This window comes from Ambystoma mexicanum, chromosome 14 (assembly GCF_040938575.1).
Source record: "Ambystoma mexicanum isolate Mex_15411 chromosome 14, UKY_AmexF1_1, whole genome shotgun sequence".
Taxonomy (NCBI): domain Eukaryota; kingdom Metazoa; phylum Chordata; class Amphibia; order Caudata; family Ambystomatidae; genus Ambystoma; species Ambystoma mexicanum.
The window spans coordinates 183,826,446-183,845,897 of NC_090940.1; the positions used below are offsets into that span (position 1 = coordinate 183,826,446).

Here is a 19,452-nt window from a genome sequence, read left to right on the forward strand (position 1 = left end):
ATTGTAGTTTATGTAGAAAAAGAAAAAAAAAAAAAATGTGTATAAAATAGTAGTTTACTGATAGCACGCATAGGCGAGTTTACTTCGAGGGGAGCTCGCGTACACGCGGGCAGCCGATTCAGGGATTCACTTTAGACGACAGAAGCCGGTTCGCGAGGCGGACGGCCCCGTGTCGAGTACCCGGCACCGCAGGGGCTCAGTCAGGCCTCGCGAACTACGCGGCTGAGGCCGCGGGACACTCGCGGCGCTAGCGAATTGTACGAGGCCGCCAGACGGCTCTCGCAGAGGTAGCCCCCACCCGCTGGTGGGCGGAACTACCGCGTGAGGAGCGCGAAGAGCGACGCTCTCAGAGCAGCCCCCACCCGCGGGTGGGAGGAGCCTACCAAAGACGTGCCGCGCAGTACATTCTGCGACGGCTTCAAACTCCGCGACCACACGACATTTAAGACGCCGCTAGTTCGGACAGGATTCCCCTAAACAAGGGAAGCGCCAGGCCGTAGCGATCAGATCGCTCGGGAGCTCCATGCCTAAGAAAGACATCACACGGCAGCTCACGTGTAAAAAAAAAAAAAATAACGATACTGCTCCTAGCAGAGGACCGGCGCTACTGAGGAGAGAATACCTCTCAAGAGCCACTGAGCTGTGGACAAGCAAGGTGCGGCCACTGAAAAAGAAAAAAAAAAAAAAAAAACATAAGAGAATACAAGTAGGTGACCCTACTGTCTCTATACCATCAGGAGGGAGCAGTGGGCGTGCTAAGACACCTGATCCAGGTAATTTGGCACACAGCACTGTTTTAAAAATGTCAGAATTTGAGTGGAGCGAGGAGGAGCAGTCACATGACCTCGCTGCCAGCTTCAAAAAAGTGCTAGGGAGCTCCCTCATTGATGCAGTGGCGGAGGGCGTTAGGCCCCTTCAAGAAAGGCTAGAGACGCTGGAAGCTATGCTTTCACAGCCTGAGGACAGCACCACAGACCGCAAGCGCACGCCCACAGATCCCTTGATAGAGGGACACAAGGGGAGTAAGTTAGCCCTTAAGAGGAAAGCCTCTGCCGACCCCCGGGGCTCTTGGGACGGGGCAGAAGAGGAGGCCCCAGAGGTGCCTGATGCGTTCGCAAAGCTGAAGGAAGCTTATCTACGACGACAGGCGGTGCCAGACCTCATGACCCCCTCTCCAGGGGAGGACAATACTGGAGATGACCCAGGCTCGGAGGATGAGCAGGGGGAGGATCAGACCTCACAAGGAGACGAGGAGACCGAGGGAGACTGGGCCCAGCCCAGTGGGGGCAAGAGAGCTCGGAAAGAGAAACACTTGACTGATGGCCAAGAAGATATGTTTGACCCGGACAGCATCAGGAATCCAAGGTCCACCGAGTGGCAGCCATCCCCCCGAGTAGCTCAGTACATGACGGCTAGGCTGCGCAAGCCATTAGACAAGGAAGTGAGACAACGGCTGCGTGCAGAGTGTCCGCGACCGGATCTCCCGGGCAAAGTAGCAGAGGCCCCCGAACTCGACCCGAAAATGCTGACCTTCGTGTCAAAGACGAATAAGGACCCCCGCAAAGGTATCGATAGGTCCTGGAGAAGCTGCCAGGAGAAGATCCTAGACCTGTCAGGGCCACTGGCAAAGATAATGGACCTCGCAGAGAGGTCCAAGGACACTGGTGAAGCAGTGGACCCGGAGGCTCTCGCCGGATGGGCGCAGAGAGCGGTCTGTCTGCTCGGAAATGCGAATCGCGCCATAGCCTCAGAGAGGAGAAAGGGGCTACTACTCAAGATTGATTCGAAGCTCAGCGATCTATCATCGTATGAAGCGGGAGAAGGGGCTCAAGGCCTTCTATTCGGAGAGACCTTCGGGAAGGAGATGGGCCGATTCGTCGGAACATATGCCTCCCTGGAGAAAGCCCAAGCATCGATCCGCAAAATCTTTCCGAGTAGAGTTTTTGGAGGGACCGGCCGCGGTCGGGGTCGCGCAGCCGGTCGCAGTCAAGGAGGAAGAAGACCCCATAATCCCAGAGCACAATACTGGGAGAACAAGGGCCAGGATACATTCTTCCCGTCCAGAGGAAGATTCCCGAGAGGTCGCAGATCCAGGGGATCAGGCCGAGGCCAAGGATTTACGCCAGGTGAGAGCGATTCAGTATCCTCCAGTAGGTGGGAGGACGCGCATGTTTTTAGAAAATTGGCGCATGATTTCAAGCGATTCCTGGATATTGCAGACCGTCAGAGGGCTGCAGCTAGATTTTATAGAAACCCCAATTCAGAGGCACAGGCCACAGGGCCAGAGACTAGCGCAAGCGGAGCAAGCATGGCTAGACGGCGAGATCGCGCAGCTAGCGCTCAAACAGGCGATAGAGAGATGCGCGAGGGAGCCCAAATTCGTAAGCAATATGTTCCTAGTGCACAGGAAAGAGAAGGTGCGTCCAGTTATAAATCTCAAGGAGCTGAACGGATGGATCGTATACCGCCACTTCAAGATGGAGGGCGTTCATCAGCTCAGAGACTCCCTAAGGGAAGGAGACTGGCTGACGCGTTTAGATCTGAAGGATGCCTATCTCACGATTCCGGTGCTCGAGGAGTACAGACCTTACCTAGCTTTCCGCTGGCACAAACAGTTCTGGCAATTCAAGACGATGCCGTTCGGGCTGGCTTCGGCTCCTTGGGCATTTACAAAGCTAATGAAACCCGTAGCAGCGGCGATCAGAGAGAAGGGCGTCAGGCTGATCATCTATCTAGACGACCTTCTGCTGTTAGCAGAAAATCGGGATGTGCTGCTATACCAAACGAGATGGGTACAAGACCTTCTGATATCGCTAGGATTCCTAGTGAATATAGAGAAATCAGATACCATACCAGAGCAGAGATTAGACTTCCTAGGGTTTGTGCTAGACACAAAGAAAGCGACTCTAGAACTACCAGCGCGGAAGATGAGAGATATAAAGAGAGAGATCAGAGTATGCCTAGAGAGAAGGCTAATATCCCTCAGGACATTGGCGAGGATAGTCGGGCTATTAGCAGCATCCATTCAGGCCATATTCCCTGGGCCTCTACACTACCGAGCACTGCAGAGGCTGAAGATAAAACATCTTCAACAGGGTCTGAAGTATCACCAACAGGTACCTCTAGATCAAGACTCCATTACAGAGCTAGAGTGGTGGTTAAAGAATATGGACGCCTGGAATGGGCGTGCCATATTCGGAGACAAGCCGGATCTGATCATAGAGTCAGACGCCAGCCGGCAGGGCTGGGGAGCCAGATGCGGGAGCCTACAGACCGGAGGCAAGTGGAGCGAAGAGGAGCTCCAGCTTCACATAAACTGTCTGGAACTCCTAGCGGGATCGTTCGCGATCAAGGCCTTCACGAGAGGGAGAGTGAAGTCTTGTGTGCTGCTGAAGATGGACAACATCTCGGCAGTAAGGTACATAAACCACTTAGGTGGCACGAGGTCCAAGATGCTGGCGGAGTTAGCGAAGGACTTATGGCACTTTTGCCTTCAGTCAGAAACGTCAGTGACTGCAGAGTACCTGCCGGGTTCACTGAATGTAGTAGCGGATTGGAACTCCCGTTACCTGACAGATTCCAGCGATTGGAGACTGGACCCAGGAGTGTTTCGGAGGCTGGACAGGAAGTGGGGTCCATTGCATACGGACCTTTTCGCCTCCCGGCTCAACGCTCAGACAAGCTTATATTACAGCTGGAGGCTGGATCCGGGAGCTCTAGGGACGGATGCATTTCTGCAAGAGTGGACAGGGGGTCCGCATTACGCCTTTCCCCCTTTCGCGATGCTGAGCAGAGTTCTAGCGAAGTGTCGGAGGGAGAAGGCAGAACTAGTATTAGTAGCACCCTTGTGGAAGTCTCAAGTGTGGTTCCCAACGTTAATGGAGCTAGCAGCAGACGTTCCCAGAGTTCTTCCCGAAGGAGAGCGACTGCTCACGGACCCAGCTGGGTCGTGTCATCCTCTGAGAGTGAGAGGGACACTCCCATTAGTCGCGTGCAGGATATCAGGAGACGCTGGGCTCTGCCAGGAATTTCGGAGCAGGCTGCGCAGCTTATCGCTGAATCCTGGGCTCCTTCCACTAGGAGGAGCTACGACGCAGCTTGGGCAAAATGGACGAGTTGGTGCAAGAACAGAAGTGTTCATCCCGTTTCAGCACCTGTAGTGGAGATCCTAAATTTCCTAGTGCATCTATTGCAGAATGGGAAAGCTTTCCGTACGATAGGAGTGTACAGGTCGGCTATATCAGCGGGACATATGTCAATTGAGGGAGTACCGGCAGGGGAACATCCAGCGGTAGTGAGGCTCATCAGAGGAGCGAGATTTAGAGCGCCACCAGGGCCTAAGTATAGTACTACATGGGACGTGGCGACAGTGCTACGATTACTATCAGACTGGCCAGCAGATAGATACCTTTCTCTCAAACAGCTATCAGGTAAATTAGCTATGCTATTGTGTCTGATCTCATGTAAACGAGTGTCAGACGTTAAGGCGCTAGAGATTAATAGACGAGTCTTCGGACCGGAGGGAGTTACGTTCTCCATAGTCAGGAGGACTAAGACAGGCACCTTCGCAGTCCATTACCCTTATTTTCCGGACAACTCGAAATGGTGCGTAGCTCGATGCATTAAAGAGTACGAGAGCAGAACAGCAGAGAACAGAGCAGCTAGCACTACTCAGTTGTTAATAGCGCGTAGGAAACCTTATCACGCTGTGGCATCGGCCACCATAGCCAGATGGGTCAAAGAGATTATGTGCGCAGCAGGAGTGAATGTGGACGAGTATGGAGCTCATTCAGTGAGAGGGGCGATGGCTTCGTCAGCCGCGAGAGCAGGAGTGCCTTTGAGTGAAATAATGAGAGCAGCGGATTGGGCGAGCGATCGTACATTTAAAGAGTTTTACTTTAAGCCAGCAGAGGGTTTGGCTAGTACGGTCTTGGGGAAGCTTTGAACAAGCATAATGCTCGCCTCCTGTCTTGTCATAGAATGTAGATTACCCCTGCTATCTGCGCAGGGAGTATTAATTCTATTAAAGACTAAGGAGGCGAGCATTAAATTCCCGCCCGATTGATGTACTGTATAAAATGTTGAGAAATTTATATGTGAGAGTACAGTACATACGCACCACCCTAAGATTTATGATTGTGTCTTCATAGGGGAAGAGCAGAAGAATAACTGAAGACAGGATTGTAGAAAAGACCATCAGGAGGCCGGGAGCGCACCGGCAGTTGAGTTAGAGTTCTGAAGATTCTTCGCACCGTTGACGAGGATCAGTTAATGGACAGGAGTGAATATCAGAGCGAGTAAAAGCAGAGGAGGAGCCTAAGTACAGGAAGGAGATCAGGACTGGTGGAATGAGCACGGACTACAGAGACTCATGGGGGTTGTAGTTAAAAAAAAAAAAAAAAAAAAAAATGAAAATGGAAAAGTTTGTTGGGTATTTTCCATGGTTTTATATATGTTGTTCAACTGCTGAGGAGTAGTAATAAAAGAAGATGAAGCATAATGCTCGCCTCCTTAGTCTTTAATAGAATTAATACTCCCTGCGCAGATAGCAGGGGTAATCTACATTGTGCCTCAGAGAACTAATGCATCCACTACACGCGCCTGCGTTTTACCTCATGGTCACAGGATCAAATCCAGGCAGGTCCCCTCAGCCCTTCATCCTTCCGAGGTCAATAAAATGAGTACCATTAAGTTGGGTAACAATAAACATGCCTTATGAGCGCCAAGAGGCCCCATGCGGGTGAAGTGCACTTTACAAATACGCCTGTTGCGTTATAGTGCAGCGTGCTTTGTCTTGGTTTTATTCTTACTGCACACACATTTACTTGGTATTGAAGCAAAACCTCTTCAATGCACAAGCACTGAATGTGACATGGCAGGCCCACTCCAACTCCTAGCAGATTGGCCAAAACATCACATACTAATTGCAAAAAAAAGGAATGTTTATAAGAAGCAAAGAAATCCAATGAGGCTCAGGGGTCCATTGGATTTATTTTTTTAACAAATCAAGGAACATACATGGAACAATATATATAAATGTAAACTTACAAATACACTTGCGACGCTGCACCTAAAACCAAAATAAATTAAAACAAAAAGGTTATGTTGTGAAATATTGACCACAAATAGCATTACTTTAAAATATTAAAAAGTAAATTACTAAAACGTATGTTGACCAGACCTCACATACATGCAGTGTACATGAAGCAATATGTACAGTAGCAGGCACATAGTAGCTTCTTGCTCCACTATAAATACCACTGGCAGCTGAGACCACATGCTGCAACTTTGAAAAATCTCTTCTTGAAATGATTGTAGTCCTATTTCTGCTTCCGTTGCTTACCTCTAGAAACATATCTTTTCAAAAGGCAGCATTGCCCTGCTGTTCACTGAACAGTGCAAAAAGTGTATTTTTGGTAATTAATTGGGGTACTATGGGGCACACTGGATTGGTGGATCTCTTTGAACCGGGAACAATATTCATGCTGTATATTCATTCTTATTCATTCAATATTCATTCTTCTTCTGCCTTTTTTCGACCCTGGAGGACCCCTTCCTCTTCACATTGTGTGGCTAGGAGGCCTTGTGATTCCTTTACCTGACTCTCTATGGAAGGTAAGCCCATTGTGGCTTATGTACTGAACGCTATGCTGGGAGAAATTGAGCTCCATATTTCATCTGGAACATCCAATGACTTTGATGGATTATGTAGCCTGCTGCTACGTTGTGCCCCTCACTGCTTTCCATCGTGTGTTGTTTATTTTTTGCATTTGCTCAATGAGCCCTGTGTTATCGAAGGCCTTTCCAACATGGCCGACCCCTTCCTCGTGGCTCGAAGTGCCTCCCTGCAGCCCTGACTGCCTGCCTATGATAGGTGCAGCTGTCCTACATTTGCACCAATCGGGCGAGCCGGCAGGCGAATGACGGCCCGCCTCCAAGGCTCGATTCTAAGGCTCCTGTTCGTTTCCTGTTCGGTGACGGTTCTGCGGAGAGCCCCCGCTCATGTCCCGTGTTGTGCTCTTGTCCCCCCTCCTCCGATGATGCCCCGTGTTGTCTCCCTATCCCCACCACCCTCCTCAGAATCCCCATGTTTCTCTCTGTACCCCCATCTCCTATGCCCTGTGTTGTCTCTCTGTGTCCCCCTACCCACTTGAAGTCAAGATATAGTCCTGTATCTGTGCCCTCCTGCCCATTCCTCATTGTTTTGGTGGCTCCTTGCCCTTACGTCCATCTGTGTTTGCCCCCCCACTCCCTCTTGCGTCCTTTCATGTGGTCCCCCCATTTTGCCCCTGCATCCATTGTTGCTCGTCCCCCCTGCCACATGTTCATCTTTGTGCCCCCCTGTATCCTTCTGATTCCCCCTCTGGCTCATCTTCTTTTCCTCTCCCTTCCCCTTTCTTCCTCCTGCTCTCTCATACTTGCCTTTGCCTCCTCTTGTCTCCCTCACCCCACCCTTCCTTCCTTCCCCTCCCTCCCCTCTCTGTCTTTTCTCTGGCACTACCCCAATTGCTGTTAGGCATATTAAGTGTAGCGCCTGCTTTATGCTTCCATCCTCCCTCCTCCCCCTTTTTTTCCTTCTATTTTACAAGCACTTACTTTTATCACGGTCCTTGGCCTCTGATAAAGAGCTTGTCTGTTTCCCCCTCCTCCTTGGTGTTTTCTCCTCCCCTCCCCCTAGCACTACCTTGATTGTTCATTGACCCTTAAGATAGTCACCCGTTTTTTCTCCTCTCCCCTCCCATTCCCTACACTCCCCCACTTCCTCCCCTCTTCCCCCTCCTTCTGTCATTTTTGCAATGCAACAATTGCCGTCAGGCATAGTAATGCTACTGCTTGTATTGTTTCTTTTTTCCCCCCTCACCTCTCCATTATTTGTTCCATGCACTTGTACTATCAGTTATGATATGATAGTTATTTCTCACATTCTGATTTGCTTCAAGGACTTGTAAGAATGTATTGTATTTTCCCTTGTTTCCCTCCCTCCTTGAAGCGCTTTCAAACACATTGTGTATAGGCGCTATACAAATAAACAATCAATCAACCAATCAACCAATCAATCATTTCATTTTATATCATTAATGTAAATTATTTTATCTGTCAGCATTGACTCTGTTAGTAAATTGTATGTTTGTGCTGATTTACACCAGCTAGCGCAGTTTGTGCTCACCTGGCCCCGAACATTTTGCAGGTTTGGATTCTGTGAAAGTTTCTAAATCTGTCAATGCTCTGAAAATACTATGAGCCAATCACAGAGAAGAACTGTGGCACCTTGTCATTCATGACTTCAAATGACACAATTATGTGAGGGGGGGATCCACTCTTTTCAGGAAAACTAGAAGCTGCATAATAAAGTGAAAACGTATTAGCAGGACAATCACTACAACAGAGGACACTTATGCCATCATATGCCCGACACACAATCCTCTCTTCTATTCTTCTTGGCCTTTGTGTAGCTTTTGACACTGTCAACCATCTACTTCTTCTTTCTACTCCTCCATTGTTTTTTTCTGTGTCTGTTCTTAGGTGGGTTCACTCATATATTTCTAATCGTTCTTACTCGCTGGGCCAAACCTCTCCTCCCTATACCCCTCTTTATGGGGTCCATCAAGGGTCTATCATTGCTCGTCATTCTCCATTTACACAATCCCACTCGCTACGCTTATCTCCTATGCTCAGCTCTCTTTTCATCTCTAAATCATTTTCTCTTTCTCCTCTTTTTCGGACACATCCCACTCTACTGTGTCTAACTGCTTGCCTGCGGTTCAACCCTAGATATCGTCCCATTTTCAACACCTCTACCCCTGAAAATCTGAGGTCCTTTTCTTTCCTGCTACTTTGATTTCCCCTTCCTCCTCCCTTTCTTTCTTTTCCCCCTCCTGCCTCTCTTTTTCCCCCTTTCAGCTTGCAGCCTAGGTGTCATCTTTGCCCCTCTTTCTTTTTCCAGCTGTATTTCTTCCACTGCTCGCTCTTGCCGCTGTGCTCTTTTTAATGTTTGCAGCACCCGTCCTTGTCTTTCTTTTCGCGCCTCTACGCTGCTTCTTTCCTGCCTGGTCTTCTCTCGCATCGACTATTGCTTTGCCCTTATTCTTGCTCTTCCTGCCTCTCGTCTTACCCTTCTTCGCTCTGTATATAATTAATCCATTCATGTTCTCTTCTCTCTCCCTCCTTGTTACTCTATTTCTTCCTCTTTGCTTTCTAAATCCTGCCTTCCCTTTGAGTCTTGTCTCCTTTCTATTGTTCACTATTGTGTCCATGGCCTTGCTCCCTCTATTTTTCCTCACTAATCGCTCACTGCTCCCCCACCCGTGTCTTGTGCTCTCAGAACCACCTCCTACTTTCTGTCCTCAAGCCGCCAAGCGCATCGTCCCTTTTCCACTCCTTCGCCTTGCTTGCCCCCAACTCTCCACCTCTGTCTGTTCAAACTCTTCTCTGCGTATCTTTCAAACCAATCTAAAAACACATCTCTTACTTGCTCTCGCAAATAACTGATTATACTTTTTGACTGTTCATATGTTTGGAATGTATTACTCATTTTGATTGTACTGTTTTTTAAAATATATGTTCTTCTGTTCAACGCTTTGGCAAAAGCGCTATACAAATAAATAAAAAGTATGAAATAAAATTACATTAACTATTATCTGGAGTGGTTGCACGCTTTTTTGTCAATATTATGCTGAGTTTCTCTGTGCTGCTGTCAGCCTCTTCATGATTGTGCTGGAGAATCTGGCAGAGAGTACCCAACCGCATCCTCCTCCATGGCCAAAGCTTAGTTTAGGAGATTCCCAAGATTGCCCCCCTGGATTGCTTACACACACAGAAATCCCACTGGAGCAGGGGTTTCTACTGGAGCAGGGGTTTCCGTGCCTTTTTCTGCATCAGGCAAATATCTGAATTGATCAGCAATGGGGCCCAAATCAGTGGTTTATGGTAAATGGAGTTTTGGAAATGATCTTGAATTCCCTGTAATACTTTTAATACTCACTAAGTATTCATATTTCACTTAGTTATATTTTGCTCAGTACAATCCACCTTAGCTCCTAGGATCCGCCTAAAAAGTTATAAGTGATTTTAATTCTGTGGTCATGCAGGAGATCTGATGCGGGTTATATGCCACTGGATCATTCCTGTTTTTCTATTCTAATATTTCCTTCAGACACGTAGCCTCCTGCTTGTCTGTTTCAAGTGCATAGTGCATCGTTCTTAAACTGACTTCAGTGAACATATTTAGCCGGGCCATCACATTTTAGGGTTTTGACTCCCTGAGGCGGGATTATTTCCACTTTGCTCTCTAAATCATCTAATTTTGCCATTGTTGTGCTTGTACATGGGGCCCCTTCATTTCAGGCTGAGCTTGGTTGAAACTTTGTAAATTTCCAATCACTTTTTTCAATATAGGTATGCCCACTGCTGTGCTTTCCAGATGCTGGGTAATCTATTTCCCAAGCTTCCTTCACCTTGAATCTTAAGTTTTTTTTGGATAATACTCTCATTTTAGGACAGTTTGATAGTTCTTTCACCAGACCGTTGCGACTCTACATTCGCCCGTGCATTTTCTCCACTGCTGCCTCAATCTCCTTCACCCTTCTGTTGGATCCTCGTTAATATCCCCGAGTAGAATTGGTAACCATCGTAAATGTTGTAATCATTGGCCAATTGCTGTTTCTGTCATTGTGGTTCTGTGTTGACTGAGGGGGGATTGAAGAATTCAAGGAACCAAAAGTGGTGGAACCCACCAGAAACTACACTCATGGGGGTCATATAAATTATGTGTGGAAAAAGAGTGAAGAAGAAAAGAACAATGAAAGGGAAGTAACAGGCAAGCCGCCCACAACAGCTTCTTCTCCCCCTCTCAACCACATTATTCTTAATCCCAGGGTCTCCAGCACAGCTCACAGGAAGGCAGGTCTTGTTGCACTCACTTTGGTACCAAAAGAAGTAGTTACCCTTAACTTCCCTGCCTCAGAACTGCCAAGTCCAGCGTACGTCTGTAGGCATTCATGCTCTGGCCCCCAAAACCTATCAGCATGCAGATATTTCAACATTATCAGACAGCAGAGGCGGGATGCATGCTGAGGTGGGCACCCCCACTTTAGACCCCTGTCTGCCTGAGGTGAATACCCCGAGGAACACTTAGGGGATGAAGGAAGTGGAGGAGAGGGTCCCATCACAATAGTGATTTACAAGATGGAGGTTACAGCAAAACAGTGATGCAGGACCACCTGGCGGGGTCCTTTTCATGAAGCACACAGCACACCATATTATTTCTAACACGCATCATTGACGCTCCATGATGTGAAATGACACAAATTATGATAGGAATTACTACGGTTTTTAAAATCTCGGTAGGTGAAGTCACAGCGGCTCTCATTTCCCTGGATTTTATTAATAAATATTATACAGTATCATACGGATTTTCAGTGTTTGCAAAAGAGCGAGTCAGGGAGTTCATTTATATTGTGGGCACTGCATAACTAAATGTCCTCTTTGCAATGTATTGCACCGCAGAGAGAGGGGTGCAGGATAAAAGCTTCGAACAGGCAATCCAGAGCAACGCAAGCTATAGCTTGAGCAGGCATTGAGACACTTTCTTATAGTCTGTACATCCACACTAAGCACTCTGAGCACTATAAGAGATGGACTGAGGTGAGTAAGAGATTGCCAACTCCCCCATCCAGGCACACCGAAGTGAGTGGGCCTGGGTAGGATATGTGAGGTGGTATGAGATTGTGTGTTTGTGTATGGGTGGGTGTGGGTATCTAGTGAGTGTGTCCATTGCCTGCTGGGTGGGTTAAAAGCCACAGGTTTCCTATGGGGTGGTGCTTTACCCAGCTACTGCACCTATCCCCCCCTCCCGCTACTGCACCTACCCCACCCCTGCTACTCCACCTATCCCCCTGCTACTGCATCTATTCCCTCCCTGCCCCTGCTACTCCACCTATCCCCCCGCTACTGCATCTATTCTCTCCCTGCCCCTGCTACTGCACCTATCCCCCCTGCTACTTCACCTATGTTCCTCGCTACTGCATCTATTCCCTCCCTGCCCCTGCTACTGCACCTATCCCCCCTGCTACTGCACCTATCACCTCTCGCTACTGCATCTATTCCCTCCCTGCCCCTGTTACTGCACCTATCCCCCCTGCTACTTCACCTAAGCTCCTTGCTACTGCATCTATTCCCTCCCTGCCCCTGCTACTGCACCTATCCCCCCTTGCTACTGCATCTATTCCCTCCCTGCCCCTGCTACTGCACCTATCCCCCCGCTACTGCATCTATTCCCTCCCTGCCCCTGCTACTGCACCTATCCCCCCTCGCTACTGCATCTATTCCCTCCCTGCCCCTGCTACTGCACCTATCCCCCCTGCTACTGCACCTATCCCCCCTCGCTACTGCATCTATTCCCTCCCTGCCCCTGTTACTGCACCCATCCCCCCTGCTACTTCACTTAACCTCCTCGCTACTGCATCTATTCCCTCCCTGCCCCTGCTACAGCACCTACCCCTCTCAGGCCTTTACCACCTTGGTGAGATGTCGGATTGCTTGACTGTGAATCCCTCCTTCCCGTGGGGATGCGCCCCTCCCCCCTGAGAATATAGGGTTCTCATCAACGTCCACCTTGTTTTTGTACATGTACTATTTGCCATATTGTGGAGGGCATGTGCCCCCTTCTTCCTACCATGCCCCCCAGCCCAGTGAGAGAGAGTTTTGTGTGTGTGTAGAATACAAATATTTGTATTTCTTAAAATAGTAAATGCATCCATGAAACAAAATGTTTGTATGTAAATTGTACTTACATTGTGATAAGAAGGCAGGAGCACCTGGCAGATAAAAGCAAACATGCATTCATTATCTATCCATAGCAATGTGCTAATTGTGCCCCATCTATAGTGCTGCTCTACATTTCCATACTCCCAAAACCGACATGTACTTTATGCAACCAGCGCAGATTTTACACTTGTATTTAATAGATGAATGTTTAGAAATGCATATGTAATGAATATTTCATAGTTTTAAAGTAAATTAATAATTCCACTTGCACCTCGAGATGAATATACTTTGGAGCCATAAACCATGGCATGTTGATCTGAAAAGGTGCATTTCTTGAAGTGTGAAACACAGACTTCACCCTTAGAGGCTGTGGGACATAAAGCGTTAGGCACTCACTGCATTCAAAACCTCCCATCCAACACTGTTCAGTTTTGCACAAGTCATTCTAAGTGTGTTGGGCGTGCCGAGGCTTGGAGTGAGAAGATCCCCCACGCGCCACCTCTTTGATAAGGTAGGTGAGGCAATGCTGTACTCATGCCCAATTGGCACACTTTTTCTGGGCTGGCCATTTTAAACTGGACATTGTATAACGTGGCAATCAAGTAACCAATGTCTTTGAAGGGGGGTGCATGAGCACCGCACTAGTGTCTGTGGTGTTGGATTGTGTTCGCAGGAGGGAAACCGTACTTCAGAATTGTGATGAGACACTGATGTTTCACTTGAAAAACTGTTTACGTGCTGTGTGCCTCAAGCCTCAGTATCTACAATGGGTGAATTCTAAGAGCCCAGAAAAAGTGTGTTAACTGGGCGTGAGTACAGCATTGCCTCACCTACTAGCCCCCACTCTACGGTTTTATTTTTTATGAGTGTGTTGTATTCATGTACCTGTTTTAATTTTTTTATTTAATTGAATTAAGTGAATGCAGTTGTGTGCGAAGGTTTGAATGAAATACTAAACACATTTTGGTGTGCAGAGCTTTGTAGGAGAAGCTGTGGATGTATGAAAAAGTTAGGAGTGTATTATTATTTTTTTTATTACTCTCACATAGGAGTTGTGTTTTTACACTGTTAGTTTTTCCAGAGGTTCGGAAGTACAAATACTGGGCCCCACTGATGTTTATGGTAAATCTGCCAAAACACCTCATGTAGTCCTACGGACTCTAAGAAAGGGACTTACACTGCCATATCACCACTCATAATCCTGCTGTAATGCCATGGGACTGAGTGTGATAGAAATGTATCGACATTTTTATTTCACCTGTTGAAGACCAGCTAGAAAAATGTGACTGAAACAGGTTTGACAGCTTGGCATGCTGATGATCACCTTAAGGGAACAAGCACACCCAATTGTGCAGTAGCGTTACTGTGTGTTTCTTTAAACCCTTGCAAAAATGTATAATATTTGAACAACTGATTAGGGCAATTGCACGTTGAACCTGCTGCTAGGTCTGCTAAAGATCCAGGGCTATGCTAATGTCGGGACTGTTGGGACTCGGGCTGGCTAGCCTTTTGGTTGTAGCCCCTGAGCTTCTATCCGGGGCTACACGCAAAAGACCAGGGGCTATAGCCCCCTCAGCCACCCCCTGGCAACACCTCTGCGTTGAACACATGCAAAACTGATAAAATTGAGAGTTTCTTTTGTATCTGTTACCCTTTTCATAAGCTAAAGTTTACCTATAAAATTATTTGCAAACATTATCATTTTTGAACCTAAACAATCTTCTGCAAATGTCAAAGTAATGATTTCTAATGAATGGAACCTGGGAGAAATTGCTTGAACATCATCTATTTCCCTTCTCTGTGCCCACTATGCCATTGCAATATTTAAAACTGTAACCACTGATCCAGTATAATATTCCACCTCCTTACATCCCATTATATTCCCATGAGAATTTAATGTTTGCCATCAAAGAATACCTACTGCAACTGAGTAAGTGCATTAAAACTTACACACATCCATCATTATATGTTCTGGACTAAGTAAAATGTGCCGTTGTGGCTTTCCAAAAGGCCTCTGGGCTCCACGCCAGAAGCCTCCCTACTTCTCCCACCTTTGTACTAACAGAATGGTGCTGTGTGTAGTGGCAAAGTAGTGCTGGGCTGCAGGTGTCAGGAGGACCTGGCCTTCTGAGGTGGACAGCTCTGGAGCACGCCTCCTTCTGGTATTCATGCAGCATGGGCTGGACGATTGGGGTTCACCCTCTGTCCCGATCCACTAGTGAGATATTGTAATGCCACTCGCCCCCAACACTAGGAACCACTTACTTGCTAGTTGTTACCAAGCATGTAGTCCTGTGGCAGCCCAAATGCTGGAGACCTCTTGCTGTAATGAACTACTTATGAATGATTTAACCTGGGCTCCTTAATGCACCTTTTACCGCTCTTGCTGAGAAGAAATTTAGCAAAGGTTATATATTGGGGGACATTCAGAGGCCCAAAGCGCCCGAGGGAGAGGTTTGCCAAAATCAATGCCGACCATCAATCACCCTGCCAGTGCTGCCCTTTGTTAAAGGATGACCTGTGTCCATTTCCTCAAAAATGGATCTTCTTCAAAATCATAAGATTTAAAATATCCTCCTCCATCTGTCAGATACTGGAACAACTGCATTTAGCACTTACAAAAGTGTTTCTCTTAAAACAAAACTAGAACATTTCTTTAAACAGCTGTAGGCTTTTTTTATTTTTTAAGTTTTCTTAACTCAATACAAGCAAGCGTGCAATCATGCAAAAACGGGTGCGGGCCTAATGCACACTAATTGCACTGGAACAAAACCGGGAATGATGACCTGAGCATGGCATACTTGGTCCTGCTACATGGCATTATTGGTCCTGCTACATGGCATACTTGCTCTTGCTACATGGCATTCTTGCTCCTACATGGCATACTTGCTCCTGCTACATGGCATATTTGCTCCTGCTACATGGCATATTTGCTCCTGCTAAATGGCATACTTGCTCCTACCACTTTATACTTGATTGTTAAAGACTAAACCTGGAGTAGATCTGGCGGTGACTGGAGAATCTCTGAGACGCACTTGAGCAAATCTTTGCTAATCGTGTTTACACTGAAGCGTCTCTGGGATTCTTCAGGCATCTGCAGCTTTCCTCCGGTGGAGAACTTTTAAAATCAGGTTTAATGTAGATGGTGCAAAGCTGAGTGGTCCACAGTGCAAACCTGTGTGCATTGGTCTCTGTGCATCTTTAGAGTGCTAGGTTCTGACAGTGCAAATGAACTTCAGGTTTTCTGCAGCACAACACGACCAGCTTTCGAACCGTAAATTCTTGACATATACATCTGTTTAAATTAAAATATTGCAATAACATTTGGAGGGCAACAGTGCACTATTGTGTGGCCATTGTAATATTATAATTTAATTTAAATAGAGATGCCATGGCTGGAAGAGGATGTTTGCACTAGTGCAGTTGTATGGACATATATGTTCTCGCCATTGAAAATGAGCCCCTAGACAAAAGATGCAGTGATTAGCAAAAGTTTTTTTTCTTAAATAAATTAGCTGAGTTATTTTGTTATTCTGTTAAAAAGAGACATACATGTAAAAGCCAAGGATAAAATATCAGAAAATAAATGTTCATTGTCTTCAAAATACATTTTACAAACCTGAGTAAAAGGATCTGTTCCTGGCTCCCTCCCCCCTAGTCCCTCCCCCCTCTCCTCCTCTCGCTGGAAGCCCAGCACAGCTGTAACCTTTGCTACTTCTAGCTGCAATCTCTGCTCTTTCTCCAGCAAGGTGAAACACCCTTAAAAAAGCCCTGATGTGCTCTATAAATCGACAAATATTAAGCATGGTGCGATATATGATTTATTTCATAAACAATAGCTTTCTACACTTACATTTTAGCAAATGGAGTTATGTTTCTTAAGCAAATAGTACAGCCCACAGAAACATTTACAAATTAAATAAAAATTTCAAGATTTCAGTAGTTTTAATATTTCCTAGTCAGAAATAGAATAATTACCCAAGCAGGTCGTGCGGTCTCTGATTTGTTCTGCTAGCGAGTGGTGCTCTGCTGAAAAGGTGGTCTGTCGTTCCCAGAACTCACTCTTTTAAAGCCCTCAACCAGCAGTCCCGCCTCCCACCTCCTGCTTTTGTTTGCCAAATGCTTTGCTCAGCAAAACTCAGACTAAAGTTTGCATTTTATAATTAATTATGAGAAGCAGATAAAGACCTGCCCTAGGGCAAGCGTTGTCATATTTTCCCAGATAGCATTTTAATGTTTAAAGAATATAAACTCACACAGGAATCATGTTTTAACCCCATGGAACCTTTTAAAAAATAAATACACCTGAACTAAGCCCAATAGTGAATTGCTTCGTTATTAGATTCTGTTAATTTATATTCCTCAATTATAGCAAGTATGTCAAGAACTTAGGCTGGTCTAGAGCGAGAATACTAATGCTCCCCAATCACCGTTCCCACCGGGGAAGGGAGCTCAACCAATCAGGTGGCTGGAAACACTAGAGGCAACTGCTAGCGACCACCAGCATTCCACCAGCCTCCATATTTTTTCTGGTGTCTCTGGACCTTGCCCCCAGTCCATCCCACACGTCCCTTCCCTGCCCCCTTTGTGCACATCTCATCCCCAAACCCCCTTTTGATCCTTTAACTTACCTGCAGGCTGACTACGGCTGCTAAGCACTTTCCCATTGTCTGCGCCAGGATGCTGCAATCAAAACAGAAAAGGGACTTAGCCCCTTTCTATTTTCTATGGTGGCGGCCATCTCTTTTTGTGAGAGATTGGGCACTTAAAATGTGTGCAGCCTGTTTGCTGCCAATAAAAACCATTTAAAATATTGGCACCCGGGACAGAGCCCTGCGGTGCAAATAGCTAACATTTTTAAAAGAAATGTATTTGTAAAGTGCCTAAATGCAGGCCCGTAGGCATACTGATGCTAGCACAAACATATACACAAATAGTATAAAGAATAATACCAAAACATGCAACAGAAACGCCATAAACCAGAAAAAAGAAGAGAAACATCATCGTATCTAGGCTCGAGCTGGCAGTTCATGCTTGGCCTTCCATGCCTCTAGACCTCAGTGCGATAGCTATGATCTGTGCCTTGATCCAGTTCTTGAGGAGACTGCCAGTGGCCCATGCCGCAGTTCAATGGCAAGGAGGTCTTTGAAAACAATGAAGAACCCAGTGCTGGAGGATGTATGGAGTTAAAATAATCCCACGAGCAGAGATTAAACTTTTGTACTCTGATGCATAGGACACATTTTCTAGGATAAAAGATTTTTTAGTATCCCAGACCAACTAATAAATATGCTTCACACTGATGCTCTGCTAAGGAACACAATCTGTACACTCAAAACTACCCTGCTCTCTGTTGATAGCCAACGAAATCAGATACTTGTGAGAGATTAATGTAAAAAGTGTCAATCAGGTGTAGTTTGTGGGAATCATTTAAAGGGCACCTCAGGAGCAGTTGTATGTCCTACTCAAAAGAAAAACGGAGAGCTAGGACTGTAAGACTGAAATGCACAGGAACAAAAATAGAAATGTGTGAAGATTTCAATATGATTTATGTGAATTGAATCTCTGTGAACTGCTGGCTGTCAAATAAGAATGAAATCATGAGCACCCACCTGCCATGCAGAATGGGCATGAGTCATAATTATTGGGAATCCACAGAAAAGGCATTCATACTGCTAGCATGCTCACTAAGAACTTGACGGATGCACAGATAAGCAAGATGTGTACTTCTCTGGGAAAATAAACAAGGAATAAACCGATTTCTGCAACAACCTTTACCAGGAGAACAGTGAGTTGGGTGATGCTGAAATTGATGAATTTATGAGAAAGGAAAACCTGCCAAGATTCTCACAACATGAAGCAGAAGCCTTGGTTCAACTGTTGGAGGAATGTAAGGTAAAAAGTGTGATCAAGGGCTTGTACTCTGGAAAGATGCCTGATCTTGACATATATATACAGCAGAATTGCTTAAACTGTTTGAAAACAGGCTAGCTAATCTGTTGCCAAAATGTTTAGAGAATCGAAACAAAATACACCCCACCAGCAATGAGCCAGGAAATTATAACAGCTCTCCATAAAGAAGGCAACGGCAAACACAGTTGCCCCAGCCAAAGGCACATCCCATTGATTAACAATGATGCAAAGATATATGGAGATGTGGAGGTAAACAGACCGAGTATGGTGTTGCTGAAAATCATAGACAAAAATCGCATAGCTTAATAACTGGAAGAGAGGGCAAACCTAATACTTTTCTTTTGTTGGACATTCAGAATATGGCAAGCAGTTTGAAATGTACTCTGTCAGCAATAAGAATAGATGCAGGCATTTGATCAGGTCAAGTTGAACTTCATGTTCAATGCACTGGATTTGTTTGGGTTGGATGCAGAATTTACATGTGTTTCTGTGAATGGCCGTCATTCAGCAAGTTTGAAACTAGAAAGTGGTTCAAGGCTAAGATGCCCTCTAACCCACTTATATTTTATCATCATGCCTAGAACCACCAACTGACACTATAGGTGAGTCGAAGAAAATAAAGGCAATATGGCCAGATGGCAAGTAGGTCCTAGTGTCTAACACAGATTATGATGGCTATTTCCTAGGGCACAAAGTGAATATAAACTAGTCAGAGGATTTCTTTCTTTCAGTGGGCAGTTTCCAAGGCCACCTGGTGAACTAGAGGATGGAATC

The 19,452-nt window shown here is 46.2% G+C and overlaps 1 protein-coding gene across 1 annotated transcript in view; it reads right to left on the bottom strand.

Annotated features, from left to right (window-relative positions):
- LOC138527266 (galectin-1-like) overlaps positions 1 to 16,804 on the bottom strand; it is a 101,110-nt gene extending 84,306 nt beyond the window's left edge. The window contains exons 1-3 of the mRNA XM_069638361.1: positions 16,744 to 16,804; positions 12,792 to 12,815; positions 6,049 to 6,070 (exon numbers count right to left, since the gene is read on the bottom strand). Of these exons, the coding sequence (XP_069494462.1) occupies positions 6,049 to 6,070; positions 12,792 to 12,793 (24 nt within the window). The 5' untranslated portion in view covers positions 12,794 to 12,815; positions 16,744 to 16,804. The remainder of the gene's footprint in view (positions 1 to 6,048; positions 6,071 to 12,791; positions 12,816 to 16,743) is intronic.
- Between the last annotated feature and the right edge of the window lie 2,648 nt (positions 16,805 to 19,452).